General features: G+C 42.4%; 1 protein-coding gene across 3 annotated transcripts in view; it reads right to left on the reverse strand.

The window, feature by feature from the left end:
- The window catches only part of CPSF3 (cleavage and polyadenylation specific factor 3), a 39,539-nt gene extending 15,728 nt beyond the window's left edge, over positions 1 to 23,811 (reverse strand). The window contains exons 1-11 of one of the 3 annotated variants that reach the window (XR_002080828.2): positions 23,604 to 23,811; positions 19,113 to 19,176; positions 17,934 to 18,031; positions 16,680 to 16,808; positions 15,283 to 15,460; positions 14,039 to 14,128; positions 13,439 to 13,589; positions 7,013 to 7,188; positions 5,596 to 5,754; positions 4,549 to 4,695; positions 1,289 to 1,441 (exon numbers count right to left, since the gene is read on the reverse strand). Coding sequence is in view for 2 of the 3 variants with exons in the window: in XM_019452483.2 (XP_019308028.1) it covers positions 1,289 to 1,441; positions 4,549 to 4,695; positions 5,596 to 5,754; positions 7,013 to 7,188; positions 13,439 to 13,589; positions 14,039 to 14,128; positions 15,283 to 15,460; positions 16,680 to 16,808; positions 17,934 to 18,031; positions 19,113 to 19,176; positions 23,604 to 23,653 (1,395 nt within the window). In the remaining variant the exon portion in view is untranslated. Of the gene's footprint in view, positions 1 to 1,288; positions 1,442 to 4,548; positions 4,696 to 5,595; positions 5,755 to 7,012; positions 7,189 to 13,438; positions 13,590 to 14,038; positions 14,129 to 15,282; positions 15,461 to 16,679; positions 16,809 to 17,933; positions 18,032 to 19,112; positions 19,177 to 19,309; positions 20,315 to 23,603 lie in introns of those variants that run through there. The other 2 variants (XM_019452483.2, XM_019452492.2) reach the window with 2 other exon arrangements.
- Positions 23,812 to 23,905: the final 94 nt, after the last annotated feature.

Raw genomic sequence — 23,905 nt, forward strand, 5'->3', positions numbered from 1 at the left:
AAAAATAAATAAACATTTAAAAGAAAAAAAATCTTCACAGGAGGCACAAATGTGGATACCTTATAGTATCGCTCTGAAGTCTCAGGTAAGATTTTTAACGATTTTATTTATCTTTTTAAATGTTTATTTATTTTAAGAGACAGAGATAGAAGGTGAGCAGGGAGGGGCAGAAAGAGGGTAACAGAGAATCCCAAGCAGGCCCTGTGCTGTCAGTGCACAGCCTGACTCAGGGCTTGAACTCATGAACCATGAGATCATGACCTGAGCAGAAATCAGTAATTGAACGCTTAACTGAGTCACCCAGGCGCCCCTTTAACTATTTTTAAATTCTGAAAATACTATATTTCAACATCAAAAAAGGACAAATTTTTGTAAGTTCCATCATACCACATATGTTTAAAGACACAGACCTATCTATCTTTACATTCTCTGGGAGAAGGACCAGTAGACATTATACTGTATGAGATGTAGTAATAAAACAGTAATGAATTTCCTTCCTCAGATACAGGAATGAAAAGGAAGTGGAAATGTGGTTTAAAAAGCTATCAAACTCAACTGCATTAAGATCTAACGTACTTGAAAATTTTCTATGTGAAGAAATGAACTAGAAGAATCAGAAGAAGACCTAAAAGAGCATAAGGAAACAATTCCTTCAGTTCCCTTTTTTTAAATGCTTATTTGTTTTGAGAGAGAGAGAGTGAGCGAGTGAGCAAGGGGAGGGCCAGAGGGGAGAAAGAGGGAGAGAGAGAATCCCAAGCAGGCTCCAACCATCAGTGCGGAGCCCGACTCGGGGCTCAATCCCACGAAGTCATGACCTGAGCCCAAATCAAGAGTCGGACGCTCAAATGACTGAGCCACTCAGGCACCCCAAGATAAAATTCTTTTTTTAAAAAAAAATATATTTAATTTTATTTTTTTAAATGTTTATTTTTGAGAGAGAGAGACAGACAGACAGACAGACAGACAGACACGGATTATGAGCAGGGGAGGGGCAGAGAGAGAGGGAGTTACAGAATCTGAAGCAGGCTCCAAGCTCCAGGCTGTCAGCACAGAGCCCAAGGCGGGGCTTGAACTCATAAACCATGAGATCACGACCTGAGTTGAAATCAGACGCTTAACCAACTGAGCCACCCAGGTGACCCCAGGAGAAAATTCTTATAGTATACTAAGTAAACAGAAATCATCATTAAGCACATTATCTTGCTTTGATTAAAAGAAGGCTGTATTTTTAAGTATACATTTCCCTTTAGAAAAGACCTGGGTAAGATTAGAAACCACAACCTTTTACCTTGGCTAGCTTTTCTCCTCTGAAATTCAAGGTCACAGCTTCTGTATTCCGAGGATTATGAACCTCTATGTGAACTTCATCGTTATCTTCATATTCTCGAATCAGGGCTGCTTTCAATCTGGCCATTTCATTTTGTTCTCCATGGACTAAAATCTACACAGAATGAATTTTCAGAGAGCACAGGGAAACACTCTTAGTGTGGGTTAATGATGGCCCTTATCTGACTTAAATATTGAAACACATATACTCGAAATTATTAAGCTGAACTACTTTGAAGGATCTCCAGTCAATCAAACTTGTATAGGTATTTTCATTCTGTTTGGCCTTAAAAATCCTGAAGTGGAACTATTTTAAGAGAGAGTAAAGAAACTTCAACTTCAGTTTTTTGCCACTAACAAGGCATACAACTTGGTGGACGTGGACTTTTTCTAGACTTCCGTACTCAACTGCAAAGGGCTGGACCACGTGACTTCTGTAAACTCCACAGCCTCTACCAGCTTTAGACACATGATTCCTGTATGAAACTATTGCCACTCCTACTAATGAAGAAAACACCCATAGTTTTCTTTACATTTCTTAATACAAGCCTGTTTTTTTTTTTTTAAGTTGACTTATTTTGAGAGAGAGAAAAAATCCCAAGCAGGCTCTGCGCTGTCAGCACAGAGCCCAATGCAGGGCTCCAACTCACAAACCAGGAGATCATGACCTGAACCGAAATCAAGAGTCGGACGTTTTACTGAGCCACCCAGGTACCCCATCTTAATACAAGGCTTTCTAAAGAAGCTTTTTATAGGAGATAACAAAGACCTTTGATATTTTCTTCTGTTTATTATAGTAATACCAAATAAAATATTTCAGAACCAAATGAAATTGTGTTTGAGGGGTATTGACGACAATTGCATCAGATACCAGTCTCTTCCTATTCACTTTTATAACCTATATTTTACAAGACAGATCATCCTTAATCTACAGATTGCTGCCTGGGCTAACAGAAGCCAACCCGGCCTCACTACTAGACCTAGCAAAGAGTCCAGGCTTCGAGGCCTGGCTGCTTAAACACAACGCCCGGCTCTTCGAACACTTACTAGGCTCCGTAAACTTGAGCAAGTTAATGTAACATCTCGGTTTTCTCATCTATAACCAGTTGTTGGTTGTAAGGAGTAAGCAAGTTGATACACGCAAAACATGAGTACAGGGGTGCCGGGGTGGCTCGGTTGGTAGAGCACGCACTCTTGATCTCAGGGTTGAGAGTTCAAGCCCCACGCTGGGCCAGAGATTACTTCGAACATGAGTACAGTACCTGGCACGTGGTAAATAATAACTGATAGCTGTTGCTCATTATTACTACTAACACTATTGTTACATTATCATGTAGACATACTTTTGCTGACCTGGTTACTGAAGGAAGGTAAGCATCGAGCTGAATCCAGGAATTTTAACTGTCAGCAGAGAGAGAGCCTGAAGAGCAATGAAATGGCCTGAGGATGAGGTGGTGACACCAGAGAGAAAGGGCAGTACAACACTCCCTCCCTGGCTTGAAAATGTGGGGGGAATATCCATAAACCACATACGCTAGGAAACACCTGTAAGGAGCCTGCGCTGTAGCTCAATTCGACCGTTCATGATGCTAAAAAGGAGAGGGATTTTTCCCCACCCGAGAATCTGCTTCCTAAGTAAGGACCAATGGGAAAATACCTGTGAGGACTGCCATGCTAGAAAGAACTCAAAAACGAACAAAAAAGCACATGAAGGGATGCTCAACATCATCAGTCGTTAGGAAGTGGAAATCAAAACCACAATGAGATACCGCTTCACACTTACTAGAATGACTATAATTAAACAAAGGCAACTAGCAAGTGTTGTCGTGGATATGGGGTAACCAGCATCCTTGTGCACTGCTGGGGGGAAAGTAAAATGGTGAGGCCACTACGGGAAGGGTTAGTGAGTCCTCAAAAAGTTAACAACACACGATCCAGTGATTACACTCTTTGGCATATGTGCAAAGGAACGGAAAACAGCGACTCAGATTCTTACAGGCCCACGTTCACTCTAGCGTTACGTGTTCATTGGCAGATGTGCAGGCAAAATGTGGGACCTACACACAACGGACTGTTATTTTCATCCACACAGAGGAATGAAGTTCTGATACATGTTACGATAACAGATGAACCTTGGACATATTATATATATTTTATATGAGTTCACGGACACGAAATATCTAGAATAGGCAAATTTACGGAAGTTAATTAGAGGTTACCTGGGGCTGGGGAGGAGGAAATGGAAAATTTTTGCTTAACAGGTACAATTTCTTTTTGGGGTGATGAAAAAGTTTTAGAAATAGATAGTGGTGATGGCTGTACAATACTGTGAATGTAATTAATGCCACTGAATTGTACACTTAAAAAATGGTTAAAATTACAAGTTTTATGTTATATATATTTTGCCACGATAAAAAAAAAAAAAAACTTAAGGAAAAAAATTAGCAGAAGGCTATTTCCTCTAACTACTTGCAAATACATTCAGAAAGGGCACTTCATCTGTTTCCCAGACACATATTCCCTGAGTGTTCTGTTGATTAAAAATACATGTTTTTTTTTAGCTTTTCCCTCTTATCCCCTCCCTAGTCCCACCAAAATATAATTGTTATTTTCATAATTACATGAAACTTAAAAATATAAACAAAGCACATCAGTAAGGAGCTATGTAATACATTTCGTATCTATTTGGATCTTTAATTTCTACCATTACATGACTTGTCTTTCCCTTCTTTCCATCTTATTAAGCATTTACTACATGCCAGGCACCATTTTAGATGCTTTAGATATATATGTTCTCTCACTCCTTCCTCACAATAACCTTATGAGGCATTGTTATCCCTATTTACAAATGGGGTACAGAGAGGATAAGTAATTTGCCCAGGGTTACACAGCAAGTAAGGGATAGAACGGGGATTCAAAACCAGCATACTGCAAAGCCTGTGCTCTTAAGTTACTGGGGAGGCAATAGAAAGGGACAGAAAGAGCACTGGGTCTGGATCTGGTGGATCTGATAAGTGACCTCAGGTAAGTGGAGAAAATTACAGTGCACAGCTTGCCTAACTCAAAGGGGAGTTGTAGAGGTCAGATCCAAGTACAAGCAAAAGTGCTCTGTTGAAAGGCTACCTTAGTGACAAGCGGTGTTTGACTTGAAAACCAGCTGCTACAGTTTCTTGGGTATGTTTCTTTCCCCTTTAATGTTAGAAATCAAATTCATAGACTAACCACATGAGGCGGTTTCAAAGCACGGATAAATTCACTGGTTTGTTGGTAATCTGTGTGAGCAGAGAAAGAAATGTAATCAACAGACATTTTCAGTGGTAACTTCTGTCCAGACATGGTAGTGATTTCTTCTGGTTCAGACATGATATGCTGTTAAAAAGAAAGAAAAATTAAAAAAAGCAAAACAAATAAACTACCCAATCAGAAAAGAAAAGGGACATTTTCTATTTTTTAACGCAGCCATAAACTCTTACATTAAATTTAGGACCTTTAGCACAAAAAATCATTCTAATAGTGACTTAGTAAATATCAAATACTTATTTTCTTGAGCAAGCAAATATTTAATCAGGAAAGCAGGCAGGTTAACTAAATTTCAATGTATTTGAAATACTGGAAGTGACAATTGTTAACTTGTACAATTGTACAACACAAGCCAAACTTGTATTCCCAACTATTCTCTTGCCTGGTAAAGCCGCTTTTCAAACAGATGTGCTTCTATTCTGGAAGTCAATTTTATTTTATTTTTTAAACATTTATTCTGAGAGAAAGAATCCCAAGCAGGCTCGTGCCATCAGCACAGATGGATGCGGGACTCGAACTCATGAACTGTGAGATCATGACCTGAGCCAAAACCAAGAGTTGGACATTCAACCCACTGAGTCACCCAGGTGCCCTGGGAATCACAACGTATTTTAAGGAATAAGACAAGTTATATAGATAACAGGGGTAAGAGAATGTGATGCTTGGATGTTCAGAAACTGTTTCTAAAGTTCTGCACGTACTTCCCACAATGTGTACATCCCGAAGAGCTAACATCAACCACTCTGCATCATTAGGAAGAAGGGCAATCAACCCAAACACCTTCTACGGCTTTTCAAGAGAATACATATTAGTAAACTTCTTCAGTGAATGAGGGTATTCATGTTTTTGTTGGTCTCAACTAGGTTCCTTTCCATACTTTTTACTGCAACAAGATTAAGTGCCTCTCAGACTTTAACGTGCCACCTTGGCAATTCTGATTAGGAATGACACAGTGGTCTCATAGCTGACCTTGGCAAGTGTCCCTTCTACACAGTACCCTGCTATAATGACGCCGTTCCTCTTATCCGTGCACCAGCTTTCAAAGAGCTCTCTGGATAAGCCACTCTGCATCATGCCCGGGGAGGCCATGACGACACTGGGACCAATGTCATCAAAATGATCCATGCTCTAAGAGAGAAAAAGGAATGGTAAAAGCGTGCTAAGCACCAGGGTTTGGCAAGGCTGTCCTTATTTTTAAAGAATAACGAAAAGGTAGGTGAAAAGATTGATCACACTACTGTAAGGACCTCGGAGACGAGCAAACATTTTAAGTCTAATTTCTCAGTTCCTGAACAACTGAAGCTAGGAATGAAAGGAAAACAAAGTGATAAGAAGCAGTTAGTTCACACTGTCCTTCTAAACCTTCTACTGGTAGTTAATGGGCTATTATAGGACCATTTTCATTGCTTAGTGGGCAGGCAGGAAAAAAGTAAGAGTCAAATGGCTTTCTATCTGCCCAAGAGAGAATTCCAAAAGAACTTTCCCACTCACAATGGCTTTGCATACTTCACAAATATTTTGAGCTGGCCTAAAAAAATCTAACCAAAAAGTTTAACATTGTTTCCAGGGAAAACTTGGCTCTAGTTCTTAAGCAATTAACTTAAAAAATAATACTTTATGGACAGAGCCCACTTACAACTGGAAGATGACTTCTAGCACTTGAATTATTTGGGGCATTATTTTATTAAGAGTATAGCATTAACTTTAATAAAACAACATATATATTTAAAAAAAATGTTTTTTACATTTATTTATTTTTTGAGAGACATAGAGAGACAGAGCACAAGTTGGGGAGGGGCAGAGAGAGAAGGAGACACAGAACCGAAGCAGGTTCCAGGCTCCAAGCTGTCAGCACAGAGCCTGATGTGGGGCTCGAACTCACAAACCATGAGATCATGACCTGAGCCGAAGTTGGACGCTTAACCAACTGAGTCACCCAGGCACCCCAATAAAACAATACATTTTTAAAACAACATTTTTTTAACTAAAGAAAATCAGCTTTTATTGAATGCTCTAGAAAAGTAAACATATGAAAATGTTCATACATGGAATTTGCAGTGCAAATCAAAAAGACGACTAGGTTTGAGGAAGGACAGAAAAACGTTAAGACATAACATAAGATATTTTTCTCATCAAGACTTTCTGTTTCTATGGCAGGGAGACTAACTTATTCAGCAATAGTAAATACTGAGAACCAATGGAGACTTGGAATGACTGGCAAGATTTAAGCAGAGGAGAATGCCAGTTGCTAAATTTTTGTTTTCCTGCAGGAAAATGGTGCCTGCTACAGAAAAGGCGAGACCTCAGCCAAAAGGACTCGGCCCCGGAATCAATGTGCTATCGACTTCTCTGTGTTTACCGGTCCTTCCTCTTCCTCAGCACTCACCTTGAGGTTACTGATGTGCTTGAACACAAAGGGATTGTTGATGTTGATCTGTTTGCGGATTTTGTCGTTCATGGCATTTACGTACGTCTGGTACACTGCCATGCACTTCTTGGCCAAAGACGACGCGTAGTATATGGGAATATCATGGAGTTCTGGGTGATTCTGCCAGTACTCATCTAGAGAGATTTCATCAGAAGCAAATTTCATTTTGTTATGTGGGATAAATAGTTCAAATAATAAGGGATACATGTAATTAAAGAAATTCAGACATCCAAGAAATAAATCAAAACGTTTAAATATGTATATAAATCTGTATCTATAGATTTATATCTATATTTATAGAAATAAAAAAACTCTATATATCCTTCTCTTGCAATTTCCACAAATCACTAATTTACGTGTTAACAGCAAAGATATCAAGATTTGGAACCCCCAGGAGTGTTAGAAATGCAATTTGTAATTACGAGCACACAACAATTTGTTCAACATGTCGGCTATGTCTGCAGTAATTATTACCCTGCTTAAGGGTAAGCCACATTTGAGACATTGTTATGCACAGGGATGGAAAGCCAGGGGTGGGGGTGCTGGGCTCGGACCTTCCTTGTTTTCCTTCAGGCCACTTCCTCTCTCGGGGTCCCTTCTGGTCCCTCCCGCAGTTGGCCTTGTCCTCATGGCTCTGCACCTGGTAGGCCTCTCACAAGGCTTGGCCCTGCCGGCGGACACCCAGGTGACAAGTAGCGGGCACTCCTTCCTGGGACGCATTCCGAATGGATCTTGCCTCCTGCCCTCAGGAAGGGCCCTGTTCCAGGCTCGCTTCCCACTTTTCCTGGACAGTCTGGGACACCAATACCTTCCGGTACATTCCCTCCTGCTTTAGTCAGTCAGCCTGCTGTAGGCTGCTGGTAATCAAGACTCCGACTTCTGCCCCTTGGTGTCCCTTAGCGACCCTGCAGTCCTGTGGCGGGGACAGTTAGCTGCACTAGCAGCAGCTGCTATTTCCTGAGCACAGATTCTACGCTGGGTGCTGAAGAGGGCTCACGTAGGGTGTCTGCAACCACACAGAGGGCACGGTCCACATTTTACAGAAGGAACGGAAGCTCAGAAATACCAAACCACTTGCCCAAGGCGCAAGATCACGCACTGGAAGGCAGGCAGCTAGGATTTGATACTAACAGATGGCCCGAGGCCCTGGGATGCGGCCTCTGGTTGGAAAGCACGCCCCTTCATTCAACACATGTTGGCCCCCCTTGTGCTTTAGCTCTGATGCAAGGTACAGAAGCTACAATAGAGCAAGGGAAGGGACTGTCAGGCTCTGAAGGTTTCCTAAGTGCCCAGCCCCGGCTAGGCTAACATTTCTTTTTTTTTTTTTTTCCTTTCAAATTGAAGTATAAAGTATAATTGACATATCCCATTAGTTTCAGGTGTACATCACAGTGATTCAATATTTTTATACATTACAAGATGATCCCCTACCTAGCATCTGTCGCCAAAATTATTACAGTATCACTAACCATATTTCCTATGCTGTATGTTACATTTCCATAACTTACTTATAACTGGGAGTTTGTACCTCTTAATCCCCTTCACCTATTTTGCTGGACTCCTAAGCCCTCCGACCTCCAGCAACCAACAGTTTCCTGTATCTATGAGTCTATTTGTTTGGCTTTGTTTATTTATTATTTTTTAAAAGATTAAAAAAACACATTTATTTCGAGAGAGTGCTCAAGCAGAGGAGGGGCAGAGAGAGAGGGAGAGAGAAAATCCCAAGCAGGTTCCTCACTGTCAATGCAGAGCCCAATGAAGGGCTCAGACTCACTAACTGTTGAGATAGTGACCTGAGCTGAAATTAAGAGTCAGACACTTAATGGACTGAACCACCTAGGCACGCATTTTATTTTTTAGACTGTACACGTAAGTGAAGCCATACGGTATTTGTCTTTCTGTCTTATTTCACTATGTAATACCCTCCAGTTCCATCCATGTTGTTGCAAATGGCAAGACTTTGTTCTTTTCTAACGTGGAGTCACATTCTCCACTGTATATGTGTGCCACATCTTCTCTGTCCACTCATTCATCAATGAACACGTGGGGCATTTCCATGTCTTAGCTATTGTAAATAACGCTGCAATGCACAGGGGTGCATATATGTCTTTAAACTGGTGCTTTCCTTTTCTTCGGATAAAAACCCAGAAGCAGAAGGGGTGCCTGGTGGCTCAGTCGGTTCAGTGTCCGACTCTTGATCTCGGCTCAGGTCATGATCGCCTGGTTCATGAGTTCGAGCCCTGCATCAGGCTCTGTGCTGACAGTGCAGAGCTTGCTTGGGATTCTCTCTCTCTCCCTCTCTCTCTCTGCCCTTCCCACACTCTGTCTCTTAAAATAAATACATAAACTTAAAAAAACAACAACAGAAGTGGAACTGTTGGATGGTACGGTAGTTCTCTTTTTAATTTTCTGAGGAAACTCCATGCTGTTTTTCAGTGGCTGCACCAATTTCCATTCCCATCAACAATGTGTGACGGTCTCCTTCTCTCTATATCCTGACCAACATTTATCTTTTCGTTTGTTTGTCTTTTTGATAACAGACAATCTGGCAGGTATGAGACGGTATCTCACTGTAGTTCTGATTTGCACTTCCCTAGATGATTAGTGATGCTGAGGATCTTTTCATGTGCCTGTTGGCCATCTATACGTCTTCTTTGTAAAAATGTTTCTTCCAGGCTTCTGCCCGTTTTTAATCACGCTTTTTAAGTTGTGTAAGTTCTTCATATATTTTGGATATTAACCCTTTATCAGATGCATGATTTGTAAACATTTTCTCCCATTTAGTAGGTTGCCTTTTCATTTTGTGGCACATAACTATGTTTTAAAGAGTTCAAAAAAAATTAGCCTGGTCCTTACTAACTTAAACTTACAATATCAAAACTTATTTCTGAATACTAGTGCAAGACCTAAAAAGAAGATTGTGATCATAGTCCCAAGCCATGGAAGCTTTTATTTTTAATTAATTAATTTATTTATTTATTTTGAGAGAGAGAGAGAGAGAGAGAGAGAGCAAGCACAAGGCGGGGAGGGGCAGATAGACAGGGAGAGACTGAGAATCCCAAGCAGGCTCTGGGCTCCACGGGGAGCATGACACAGGACTCACGCTCACTAACAGTGAGACCACGATCTGAGCTGAAACCAAAGTCAGCGCTTAATGGACTGAGCCATCCGGGTGCCCTGACGTGGAAGCTTTTAAAAATGACTCAGTAGAAGTTTACGCTGAGTAACAGACCATAACTTATTACCTTAGAGAGACTAAATCCTGTGACAATTTTAAATAAAAATGTATTCTCAATATTTCAAAGACTTATCAAAATTAGACTTTGTGTAGTTAAACTTTGCCAGTTAAAAAACAGGACTGTCGAAAGAGTTAAAATAGTTTCTGAACACATACAAACAATATTACTGTATGACTATATTTTTTTGAAAAGCTGCTAAACAGTTTCTCATAATAAACAAAACCTGTCAGGGTATCTGGGTGGCTCAGTCGGTTAAGAATCTGACTTCAAAAAAAATCTGACTTCAGTTCAGGTCAGGATCTTATGGCTCATGAGTTCAAGTCCCATGAGCCCCACGTGGGCCCCTGTGCTGACAGCTCAGAGCCTGGAGCCTGCTTCAGATTCTGTGTCTCTCCCTCTGCCCCTCTTGCGCTCACACTCTGTTTTTCTCTCTCTCTCAAAAATACATAAATATTACAAAAATTAAAAAAAATAAAGAAACCATCAAATCATTAAAAAAAAAATAAACAAAACCTGTTGGCAATATATGCTTACAAATTGTGTTTCTTTTTTTTTTTTTTAATGGTTATTTCTGAAAGAGAGAGAGACAGAGACAGAGCATGAGCAGGGGAGGGGCAGAGAGAGAGGGAGACACAGAATCCGAAGCAGGCTCCAGGCTCCGAGCTGTCAGCACAGAGCCCAACATGGGGTTTGAACCCATGAACTGCGAGATCATGACATGAGCCAAAGTCAGACGCTCAACCGCTGAGCCACCCAGGTGCCCCTAACATACACAATGTATCTTTAAAGGAAGGCTCATCTTACGAGAAAACTCTCATTAAATCCCAAAATATTATAAGAGTATATGGTCAAAAGGTATCATTTGTTCTCCTAGGTGTACCTGCATTTAGAAAATGCATTAAATGCCTAGTATGCTATTTACATTTATCATTTCTAATTTTTAAAACAATTCATCTCCATCCTATAGATTAGGAAACTGAGACTGAAAAAAGGTTGAAGAGTGTGGGAATGATATTTTCCTACTTGATTTATAAGTAAAAACTCTATATAAGGACAGGGACTTCTGTCATGTAGGTTAAAGCCCTTTGCTTTATTCTGCTCATGTTTTTACTGGTGAAATTCAAAATTTTAATGCTGCCTAAGTTTTCTCTTTTATTTCTCAAATACCTTGCATTGCCTACTGCATCCCAAGATCACATCACATCTCCTATTTGTGTGTGTGTGTATTTTTGTGGATACATTTTAAATATCAAAGAAAAGTTGAGTAACTTGCCCAAGGTCACACGGCTAGAACACAGATGAGATTTGAAACCACTCATTCAAATGGCTGCCCTCTTTCTGTTAATACTACACCACAAGGGAGAATTTAGGGGAAAAGGAACAACCAATTGCACAGAGGAGGAATCACTATATGCTCTGATGGCAGACTTGCCAGGTAAAATTATCAAATGCCAAATTAAACTTGAATTTCAGATAAAAAAACACAAGATTTTCGGTATAAAAATAGGTTACTAAATCTTTGAGACACTTGTGCTAAAATATTCTTCATTATTTTTCTGACGTTAAAATTTAACTGGGTGTCCTATATTTTTATGTGCTGAATCTGGTGACCTAATTTGACGGTAACAGCCATGGCTTCAGCTTCCCAATTTGTTCTGTTCTTCAAATTACTTTGTTACGGAGACGTTTTAGTTTGAGACTTTTGAGGGCAAATTTGACTTGCAGTTAGAAAAAAAAAAAAGGAGCAAGAGGGGAGCCTGGGTGGCTCAGTCGGTTAAGTGTCTGACTTCGGCTCAGGTCATGATCTCGCGGGTTTTGAGTTTGAGTCCTACATCGGGCTCAGAGTCTGGAGCCTCCTTCGGATTCTGTGTCTCCTCCTCTCTCTGCCCCTCCCCTGCTCATGCTCTCTCTTGCTCTCTCAATAATAAATAAGCGTTAAAAAAGGAGCAAAAGAACATTGGATTGGCTTAGGGCGCAGAAAATGCAGTCCTACTATGTCTGATCTCTCTCACAGATCAGCTTTCGAGCTGAGGTCATTTACTCTGTTTTTCCTTGTTTTCCTTGTCAGTGTAACAGGGACAGACTTATCCGCATCATCCTAGAGATGGGAGAGCTGAGAGCAACAGCTTGATGTGACCATTTCTAGTTCTTTGCACTGAAGCTCTTTACACACAAGGCACTCAATCAGTCTTTAAGAAGAGTGCTTTCCCCAAACAGCACCATGGAATGTCTGAGTTAGAATCATTAAATATAAATACATGCAAAGAGTGGTACCCAAAAATTTATACATGCTCATTGAAGTATTTGCAAAGTAGAGAAAAGCAGAAAATAAAAAAAGAAATCATCCACTTTCTCATTACGCAGGCTTAACATCTTTCCAGTCACTGGTGTATTGTTTTTTAAGATTTTAGTCTTATACATCCAAAGTGGGGATTGAACTTAGAATCTCGAGATCAAAAGTCTCATGCTCCACCAACTGAGCCCGCCAGGCAGCCCTATTTGTATATTTTTAAATAGGATCAGAGAACATGCTGTTCTGAACTCTAACCTTGTGATTCCAATTAATTTTTTCCTTTTTCTTTCTTTTTTTTTTTTAGGTAGGCTCTGTGGGGCTTGAACTCACGATCCTGAGATCAAGACCTGAGCCGAGATCAAGGGTCAGACGCTTAACCGAAAGCCGCCCAGGCCCACTGGTCCAATTATATATATTTTATATATGTCCATATGCATTTTATGTGCCAACATATAATTACTCATCTGTGATTGATTTTTTCCTACAAGGTGATATTTCCTGACATGATATTTCTTTAAAAATACTGAAACGATGATTACTCTTATTCATAAAATTGTCTTTACATCATTTATTTCCCACACGTGGTACTGCTGGATCAAAGGGCAGCAGATTTTTCGGACTTGTGAGCTCACTGCAGAGAAGTCTGAGGCTGATGGCAAACAGAAGGGGGAAATATTTATTCCCAGTAGCAGCGCCCAAGGGCCACTGTTTCTCGGGGCTTTTATATCTGCTTTTAGATGCAGAAACTGAAGCCTGGAAAGACAGAATGACCTAGCCAAGGCCAGGCACTTATCTTGACAGAGCCACACTCCAAGATTATGAAAATCCCCCAAACAAAAAGGAAAAGCATACCTAAGATCAAGAGCAGCTCCTGAGCCCTTCCAAGAGCAAAGACAGGAATGAGGCCTCTGCCCCCTCTGTTTACAATGTCATGAACAGTGTTACAGAATCTTGCTTCTCTCTCTTCACGCTTCTCATGGATGTGCGTCCCATACGTAGATTCCTAAATAACACATTAGAAGTGGGAGACCAAGATTGACGATTCTCAAAGAATACAAAAGTGAAACATCAATAAAATGCAGAAGCAAAGTGATTCGTTTCTCTGTTAACATGCCATTCACTTGAACACATACTGTTATAATACTAATTGGAAAAAAAGAGCAAATAAAAATGTTAGAATTCAGATCTGGCCAAGCAGTAAGAGACTTTTAGAAAATGGCATCAGGACTGGGACGCCTGGGTGGCGTTGGTTAAGCATCCAACTTTGGCTCAGGTCATGGTCTTACAGTTTGTGGGTTCAAGGCCCATGTCGGCTCTGAGCTGCCAACTTGGGATTCTCTCTCTTCCTCTCTCTGCCCCTCCCCCACCCACACTTTCTCTCGCCCTCTCTCTCTCAAAATAAACAAATAAACATTTAAGCGAATAAATAAAATACACCACACTAATACTTACAATAATGAGAATGTCAGGTTTAATATTCGGAATTTCAGCTGCCATTAAGTGTCTATCTTCTTGTCTTGAGAAATCACCTGTGTACAAAAGCTGTGAAAAAAAATAAAGCTAGAAAGTCAGGATTTGGAAGGCTTTGTTTTACTAGTAAATATATTTAGCTCATAAAATCTGAAGGTGAATTTCAGTAGAAACAACAGCCCACAAGGGATGAAACTTAGATGCAATATTAGTAATTCAAAGTGTCTAACTTAGTTCAGTCATAAACCATCCAGTGTTTCAATTATTCCCTCTTAACTTGGGGGAATGATACACTCCCAGATGCATCCAGCACAGGTAACCTGTGTATTAATAAACTTGAGAAGGTGCTCTGAACACCCAAGAGGAAAAGGGCATGATGAGGAAAGAAATCTACTGAGGTATATGGAAAAACCATCTAAAATGGAGGATAAACACCAAATTTCACATGGGAACATCGATCTGCCTTAGTGTTATTCTCTACTTATTTTTTGTGCCTCTGAGCAAACAGTAAGGATAAATGATTTAGCAACACTTAGTATAACTCGATATGTAAACGTTTCACATCTACGAGCGGCTGCTAACTATTCAGGACAATATTACGCCGGAGCATCGATTCTCAGCTCTGCCTACACAGAGGAATCACCTAGAAAACTTGAAAAAAAAAAAGGGCAAAGCCACACCCTCAGATTGATTCAATGAGTGTTTTTAATAAGGCTCCGCAAGTGATCCAACGTGCACTGGAAGTAAGTGCTGGTGCGGCCATCCACCGGTCTTTTGCAAGTTTATTGACTCCCTTTGTCTTTTTTCCTCAAGGATGGCGGCAAGGATCTGTTCTGATTAACACCTGTCACTCATGCAGCACCCCCTTCAGGGGCTTACACGTGATTGCCAAATCACAGTTTGCTGTTAAATAGGTGCAGCCAGGAAGAAAGTTCTGCCCTCATCATTCTCCTAAAGGACGCCGGAAAGGAACTGATCCTATGATATTGTGAAAGAACGTTAGTCTTTTAAGGAGCTTATTTTACTCTTTATAGTCGCGATAGAGGAAGTTGTACCGTGGGGGTATGAACTGTGATATTTAAAAGGAAGAAGTCTCAATTTAATTTTATCCTATGTTTCAGTGTGTAGCACTCTGCAAGTCTTACGGAACTTTCTTCAGTATCCCTTGCTGGCACAAAGCTCTGCACTCATTACTTCTGGGGAGGAAGTTGCCAGAGCAAAAGTACCTTCACGCCCGCGATCTCAATCATGAACATGGCAGCTCCTAGAACGTGGCCTGCATGGTAACACCAAAACTTGATTCCTGCAACTTCTTTAACTTCATGAAAGTTGATGGTTTCGATTTTGTCCATGCTCTCTTCCAAATCTGTCTCCGTGTACAGCATGTCGTCTGCTGATATGTTACTAAATTGTCAAAGATGTCAACAAGAAAAAACTGAAAGTCAGATTTTTTAAACTCTTGAAACTCAGAGACTGTGAATGAAGGAGCCACAAAGTTATTTCACCTCAAGGATTACACTATTTAGAATCTCTCGGACATTTTTTAATTCTGCAATTATGATAATAAAAATGTTTGGTGTATACAGCTACAAAACATGATTTTAAGCAAAGTACATAGTAAATTAAGGCAAAGTACTCTATGATGGTATTTCTCCACGTCTTTTTCTGCCCCGACACTCCCCAGTGACAAACTCGCTCATATACATTGAACAGAGATCCTCATATCAGGATGTGAGATTTCTCTAAAAAGGGTAGTGTAAGTTTTCTCCTGAAAATTATACGAATGTACTTCCAAAAAAGCAAAAGGGAGTGGTGGCTAAGGACACGGACTCTAGTGCCAGATTGCTTGGGTCTAAATCGTAGCTTTGTCTCTTACTATGACCATCACAGGCATGTCACCTAGCCTCTCTGTGCCTCTGGTCCATCGCCTGTACAATGGGATTCTTAACAGAACGTGCATCATGAAGTTGATATGAAGATTAAATGAGTTAACATGCTGAGGAGTGCGGACTGTGTCTGCACATGGTAAATATCATTCAAGTGTTAAGCAGAATAATTATTACTAAGGGCACCTCTTCCATTCTTTTGTATTTATATGTGAAGAGTAATAAATTGTATCCAAGCTACTCTTGGAATATACAAATTAAACAGTAAGCTTTCCAAGGCTAAAAACGTTTGCTGTACCTATCACAAAAATACTTGTAGCTTGTCTGATTATCCTCTTAAAACTGGAAAAACCTTCCTTGGGAAACTTTTTCATTTCTGACGGTAATGTGCTTTGATCAAATAATCTAAAATAACATTTCAGTATATGTCACTGTATCATGTACCTGATCTTAAATTTTAATAAAATCATAAAATTCTGTTTATAGAATACTGCTAGCATACCTTATAATTCACCTAAATTACAAAGATTCAAAAGGATGTAAAAACTTCATAAAGACTTTATGGCCAGGAAGGTGCTAGGTACATGCTGGGTATCTGAGGAGTTGATACTGACAAATGAATGACATCCTTGTGAATAAAAAGAGTGTCTCACTTCAAAACATAAAAAGGTCCATATCTTGAACTATATGTATTCTGTAGAATCAAATCCCTGTATAAATCTAATAGAGGTATTTACCTAACTTTGACATAATCTGAGAGAAGCCATCTATAAATAGCTTTTGTAGCGTGAGTCATAAATGTCCTTCCTTTGAAACTTGTCTTCTGTAGAAACCAGGGCAAAGCTCCACAGTGATCCAGATGGAAACTTAAAAAGAAACAAGAAGATTCTGTCAATTCTATTTTTTTATTTAAAATTTTTTTTAACATTTATTTATTTTTGAGACAGAGAGAGACAGAGCATGAATGGGGGAGGGTCAGAGAGAGAGAGGGAGACACAGAAGCGGAAGCAGGCTCCAGGCTCCGAGCTGTCAGCACAGAGCCCGACGAGGGGCTCGAACTCACGGACCGTGAGATCATGACCTGAGCCGAAGTCGGACGCCCAACCGACCGAGCCACCCAGGCGCCCCAGATTCTGTCAATTCTTAAAGTATTATCCATCAAATACCACCTGAAAGAAAGTGCTGCTGACTGTGCAGCAAAGTTCTACGTAACAAGTGCGTATGGGTACTTTCAGAACACCAAGGCTAGGTTATACGCAGAGGGAAGGAATAATGCATCCAGCTCTACCATATAGACGACACTGGAAGTATTTTTTAAACATCAAAACATTTACCAATGATAATTACGGAAGGAGGAACATACCCAAACCTCCTCTTGACAGCCAGAATCATAATAAGCACTTCAGTGGTATGAAGCTAAAACATTTACAAATGAAGCTCCTACAAAGTGTGTCAAGGACGTGACCTCAAGGAGATATTCTGGGAAAGGGCTTTCTTGGTCTCAAGTTTTACAGTGACCCAAAGTGTATGCTATCTCTTTCTCACGTACTCTACAAGCAGGAAAGTAAGTTTTTCAGAGTAAGTGTCTCTAAAGTTAAACTTATTTATTCTGAGTGAGTGAGAGAGAGAGAGAGAGAGAGAGAGATAGCGCGCGCACATGTGCACACAAGGGGGCATGAATGGAGGAGGGGCAGAGAGAGAGAGAGGGAGAGCGAGAGCATCCGAAGCAGGCTTCATTCTGTCAGCACAGAGCCTGATGCGGGGCTTGATTTCGTGAACCGTGAGAGCATGACCCGAGCCGGGATCAAGAGTCAGATGCTTAACCCAATGAGCCACCCAGGAGCCCCATAAGTGTCTCGAACCCGTGATGCCAAGAGGGAGTGTTGTCCTACCCGACTGCAATATGATTCCTAGTAGTCTTAAAATCTGAGAATGATCTTTGGAGTGAAAGTTCTTGAAAAACCGTGTCATGAGTAAAGAAAAGGACCTACTGACTAATTAACAGGAGATCAATCTCAGCGGGGTCGATTAAATCAATATAAGGAAGCGCGTCCATTCCTTCCAGGCCAGGGTGGATCCCGCAGTCCAACTGCAAGAGAAAAAAGGATCGCAGTTTCCTACACGTTATTAAAACTTATTTAATAAACAGTATTTATAACAAATCCATCACACACGCAATCAGGATGGACTGTATACACTGACATCTGGAATCCAGTCCTTAGTCAACGTGGCACAGATGCCGTTAACAATTCTAACTCCTCAAACATAAAATACAGCCCACATTTCAGTCATAGGAAACAAGATCTAAGACACCTTCTCTTCAGCTGGTTTTGTGAATGCAAACTAACAATGCATGAACTCTTTTTCAAAAACCTTGGTTATCAGAACATGGGGGGCATTTTAAGTTCAGAGATTCACTACTACCAGACCTGACTGTTGTGAGAAGATGCTAATCAAAAATGGGAAACTGAGCGGGTCAGGGCAACGTAAGTATTTTAACGTATTAGGGAGTGAGTTCTTAAAAGTCAGTCATTAATGAGTTACCTACTCATTTTGGGGGCATGACTACCACATTCACACAATAAATGACTAAAAAGATGACAGTATCTGGCATATGCCTGTTCTTTAACGATTGGGAGAAGCGAGAGAAGTGGAACCACAGGAACAAGATGAGCCACTGAAATGCCTTTCTAGTGAGGACTATGGAGATCATCTCTCGTCTTTCAGACAAGGAAATGGGCAGAGAGGGGCAGACTGCCTTGCCCAAGGTCAGGGGCCCCCGAACTTAGGCATCTACACTGCCGAACCAGGGCTCTATCATCCCGGGCAGCATGGGGGTGGCTGGGGCTCTGCACCTGTTCCGGCACTCAGTTCCTTGGCTGTCCTCCACGGCGGGTGGGGCCAGTTGGTTTGACCCGACCCTCCATGAGCAGAAGAGGGACCTGGTTGACAATTTTACAATTTTAGAATACATCTTCTCAGTTAACTTAATGTTTCGTCAAATTACTAAACAGAAGTCTACGTTATTCACATTAACATTATGCAGCACAGACTACATACACAAACTATGACATTTTTCTGGGAGCTGAACAGACAGCTACAGTACCAGGAAAGACCTAACCCCCAATGCAGACACAGCTGTACTATTAACCTCTCTACAAAATAATTACCATTATTTTTCTTCCTTTGAACTCCAGGATAATACATGATCTTCCTACTTCTTGCCCAGCTCCACTGCAAACATTCAAGGGGAGAAGTAAAAATGATTAGAAACAATCAAAATCAAGCCCAATAAATCCAAACTTAAATAGTGCCCCATTTTGACGATAACACTTATCTGAGGCAGGTAAGAGTTCTAGAAACTTACAAAGATAGGGAAGAGCGGTGTCAGTGTGGGAAAAGATGGAACTTAACCCTTGGGAGTTCAGGGATTTTGCAGTTGCTAAAACTTGAGAGGAGACGGTGCAGATACGTGAAGCCCAAGGTTAAATCCAATCTTCGGAATGTTAGGGCTAAATTATGATGTTAATGGAAAAGTAATCTAGCGGTTACGCAGATTATCTGGTCATACTTTTAGGATCAGCACTTGAGTGTGAACCCGTAAGAACTTCCAAATTCTTTCATTTTCTTTAGGAGAATCATGCATTTACTACATAGCTTAGATTTAAATAGACTTATTTTATTCCTGGCTGTGAACCTCAGTCCCTTTTCCCTCTGGTTTGTTATTTCAGGGTACTGGATGCCAAGTGATTAGGCTATTCTCCTTTCTCCCTAAATGAGTAAAACAGCCTTAATTTCCAATTATCCTAAGATGCACTTGAAGCTAAGCCCCACCCGTTTTTTCCAGTCCCTCACCTTCTGTGATGCCTTTTCCCACCCATTCTAGGTATCACTGAATTCACTCCCTGAACATCAAGCACTGTACTCTATGTGCCTCTCATACGGAAATGCCTATTACACGGACCCTGACTTCAAGGACCTCAGTCCACTCACTGGGAGACAGACATGGGGCGGCTCCATCACCAAATGGAGATCCTACCACCCAGGGGGACTCTGATGAACAAAAACCAAACAACCGTGGTGCTGCCATGAGTTCCTGGCCGCCCACGTTAACTGGCCCTCTAGGCAACTTCTTAGGTGTCCCCAGCTCAGTTTTCTCTTAAGAGTTTCCACAGCGACGATTTCAAACTTTGTCCTCTTTCCTAACTTTCCCAACCTTCTTTCTTCTTCACTTGAGGCAGCGGCCGTCTCTGCATCAAAAAACATACAACTTAGGGGCGCCTGGGGGGCTCAGCCTTCGGCTCAGGTCATGGTCTCAGGGTTCGTGGGTTCGAGCCGCGCATCGGGCTCTGGGCTGACAGCTGGAGCCTGCTTCGGATCCTGTGACTCCCCCTCTCTGCCCCTCCCGCGCTTACACTCTGTTTCTTTCTGTCTCTCCAAAATAAATAAATGTTAAAAAAACATACAGCTTGTTTGCCAGTTTACGACTTCACTTCCCAACTAACCCACATATTTCCCCTCCATTTCTCCTATAGCAAACAACAGAGCTCTCTTTCTGTCCAAGGCTGACCTTGCCACCACGGGTGTCCGCTCTGCACGCTCTGTCCTCCGGAGGCCCTGGACGCCTCCCCTCCCGCCTACTTTTGCATCACGACCCAGACCTGCCGCGGCGTTCTCACCCTAACATTAAAAGGCCTCCCTTCTGATTCCCCTCGGTTCCCACGCCACTCCTCTGCGCGGCCGCCTCCTGAGAGCCCCGCACACTCCCTGTCGCTGGCCTCTCGGCGGCTCCTCGCCGTTCAAGCCGGCCTGGGATTTTGGGCTCTTCTCCCTTGGTGTTTCTGAGTCACGCTCTCCTCTGTCTCACTGGTTTTCCTCTGGAGTTTCCCTACACTCACAGGCCTCTGCCCACACTTCAAACGTTGACACTGCGCGGGCCTCTCCTCGGCCCTCTTCTCAGGCTCCGTGATCTTCGGTCCCACACGTGTGACAGGCTGATGAGTTCCAAGTCTGTACTTGTAGGCGGTTAGGTATTTCTACCGGCAAATCCCACAGGCACCTCAGGGTCAAATACGCCAAACTCGTCTTCACCTCAAGTCCCTTGTCCTTGCTCTTTTCCCTAGAATGCTCTGCCCTCACATGTTGACACGATTGGCTCCTTTGTACCCTCTGGATCTCCGTCCAAATGTCACCTTCTGAGGCCTCCTCTTGACTACCTCCTCTCCTTTGCCCTTCGCACAACTCTACCTATCACAACATTCATACCTACACGAGGTTACTATATCCACTTACTTACGGTTTGTTTCTATTAAAATGAAGGCTCCCTAAGAGCAGAGACATTGTCTTTCTTACACTATTTAGCTGTAGCGCCTGGAATGCGGTAAATCTCAAGAAATTCTTGCTGAATGACAAAAACTTCCAAATTATAAACCCTGGAAACATAAGGCTAAGTGAAAGAAGTCAAAGCCAGTCCCAAAAGGTTACATATCATATGATCCCATTTAAGTGAGATGTCCAGAATTGGCAAATCTGTAGAGAAGGACAGCAGAGTAATGGTGGCCAGGAGCTGGGGAAGTTGGGAGGACAGGGGGGTGACTGCTAATGGGTACAGGGCTTATATTTGGCATGATGACAATGCTCTGGAATTAGATAGTGGTGATGGTCTTACAACTCTGAATATACTAGAAACCACTGAATTGTACACTTTTAATGAGCCGTATGGTATGTAAATCGTATCTCAATAAAGCTGTTATAACACAGCAGAACTCCCACCTTTATTCCAGAACTGCCCCAGCTCCTGTACTCAAGTGACTAACACGACCCCTTACCAGTTGCCCAGCTTAGGAACCCAAGACCTCCTAACACTCCTCCCCACAACTGCCCCTTCCAATACATCTGATCAGCTACAAAGCTGCAAAGATGTCACCTCCTTACTCTCCGAAACCTACTTTCCAATTCATTCAATGCTCATCTCATTCCTGCCAAGCCCTCACTGCTTTTTACTTGGATTATTTCCATTACATTCCTCCTGGATTCCCTCCACCGAACTCACTCATCTGCTACACTGCTGGAGCAGATCTTCCTAAAGGAGCGATCTTAGGAGAGATCTTCCTAAAGCGAGAAGATCCTTAGGAGCGATCTTCCTAAAGCCGAATTCCCACTGTATCTCATCCGTGCTTAAAGCCTTCATTGGCTCTCTAGAACTGACATGACAAACACCCAAACTCCTTAGTATGTATACAGAGTCCTTCATAAGCTGGTCCCTGACAGCCCTTCTCCCACCTCACCAGCTCATCTTTCAGCCACAGCCATGAGGAAACCAGCCACACACTGTGACCACTCTTTTTCACATGGGCCACTTCCTCTGCCTGGAACATCCTTGCCCGACACTTTACCGGTCTTTAATTCCTACTTATTCTTTAGGACTCAGCACTGCATCCGCCGGGATGCGGGAGCTAGGTTTTGCTTGTCAGCTTGTTAGAAATCCCTTTTCCGTAGTCTCCCAGCACTCAGTGCAATGCCTATCGGTACTCTTCTAAGAGTTACCATTTACTGAGCACCTACTATGAGCTTCACTCCTTGCAATGTGTTGCTCTATTATTTAAACGTGAAGAAATGGGTTCAGTGAGGTTGCTGTCCTAGCAAATGAGAGGAGGGACTGAATTCCACGTCTGACCCCGAAGTAATGGTCTCCTATTGTTCCAAACGATCTCTCCAGAACTTTTCACTTTGCATTGCTATTCGTACCAAGAGTGAATTCAGTTAACTCAGCGCTGTCTTAGTGCCTAGTGCGATGCTTGACACTTGCTCAGTGTTCGCTGAACACAGGGAGAGAGGACAGGTGTGAACTAAGCAGTGGGGAACCTGTTATGTCTCCGGTAGGTGCTCAACTAATCCTTACTGGATGGATGCAGAGACACTGTCTACCTTTTGAAAAACGCACGAGTTAATGCGATGCTAACTTCTACCTAAACATGCATTTGTGAACGCAAACCGCTCATCTCTAGGACAGAGTTCTCCGCTTTGTCTAAGTTCTAAGCAGCATTCTAGATCTGTGAAGTGTTTCTCTGGCAGAAGGCCAGCTCCACTCAAAGACTAGCCTTCTCTCGTGGACAATTAAGGTTTGAGTTTTTGTCCTTCACATCTCTGCTCTTTCTCCTCTTTCTCCCTCCCTTATTCTGCTGGGGTCTGAAGTCAGAAGGTCAAAACTCAGAGCTCATGTATTTCCTCTTTCACATCCTGGCAAATGTCAAGTCCTGGAGGTAACGTAAGAAACAGATCTGGCTCTTCTTCACACCTGCCAGAGCTTAACCCAGGTCCTCGTCTCATCCTGCCGTCATCTGCATTGCCGCTTCCACTCTTTAGCGTCTAGGAAAGCGCCCAGCGGCCCAAAGAGACATTTCTTCCCGCCCCCAACTCCCACACACTCTCCCCTGAGACTGAAGAAAAAGCAAAGTCCCATTCAACCTAGCAGGCCCGTTCCGATCCACAGTTCTCCAAACCCCTTCAGCCCGAGAGGCCTGGCCCGCAACTGCGGACCAAGGGCAGGCTCCCGAGGCCTGCGAGCGTGCGGGCGGGCGACTGAGGCGGCCAAACATCCGGTTACCCCTCCTCGCCTCTCACAGCCCGTGGCTTCATTCCCTCTCGCGCTGGTCCCTTACAGGGGTCGGATCAGCAGCTGGTCACTTTCCTCAGCAGGAATCGCAGACATCTCGGAAGTCTGAAGGCGAAGCGGGGCTGAGGATCAGGTCACGGAGTCTTTCTAAATTGGAAGCAGAACCTCGGGGAACCGCAGGTAGGAGAAGCCCATCCATCCAGAGCACAACTTCCGGCCCTCCGGCGCCCGCGACACTAAGCTCCTCCCCCCCGACTTCCGGTCGGAGAAACCGGGACGCGAGGTTCCTCCCCTCAGCGGAGTCCGGAAACCTGGGGCGGGGTCAGTTCTGCGCCTGCGCGACGTCTC

This window comes from Panthera pardus, unplaced genomic scaffold, assembly GCF_024362965.1.
Source record: "Panthera pardus isolate Hobbes unplaced genomic scaffold, ASM2436296v1 HiC_scaffold_26, whole genome shotgun sequence".
Classification (NCBI taxonomy): Eukaryota; Metazoa; Chordata; class Mammalia; order Carnivora; family Felidae; genus Panthera; species Panthera pardus.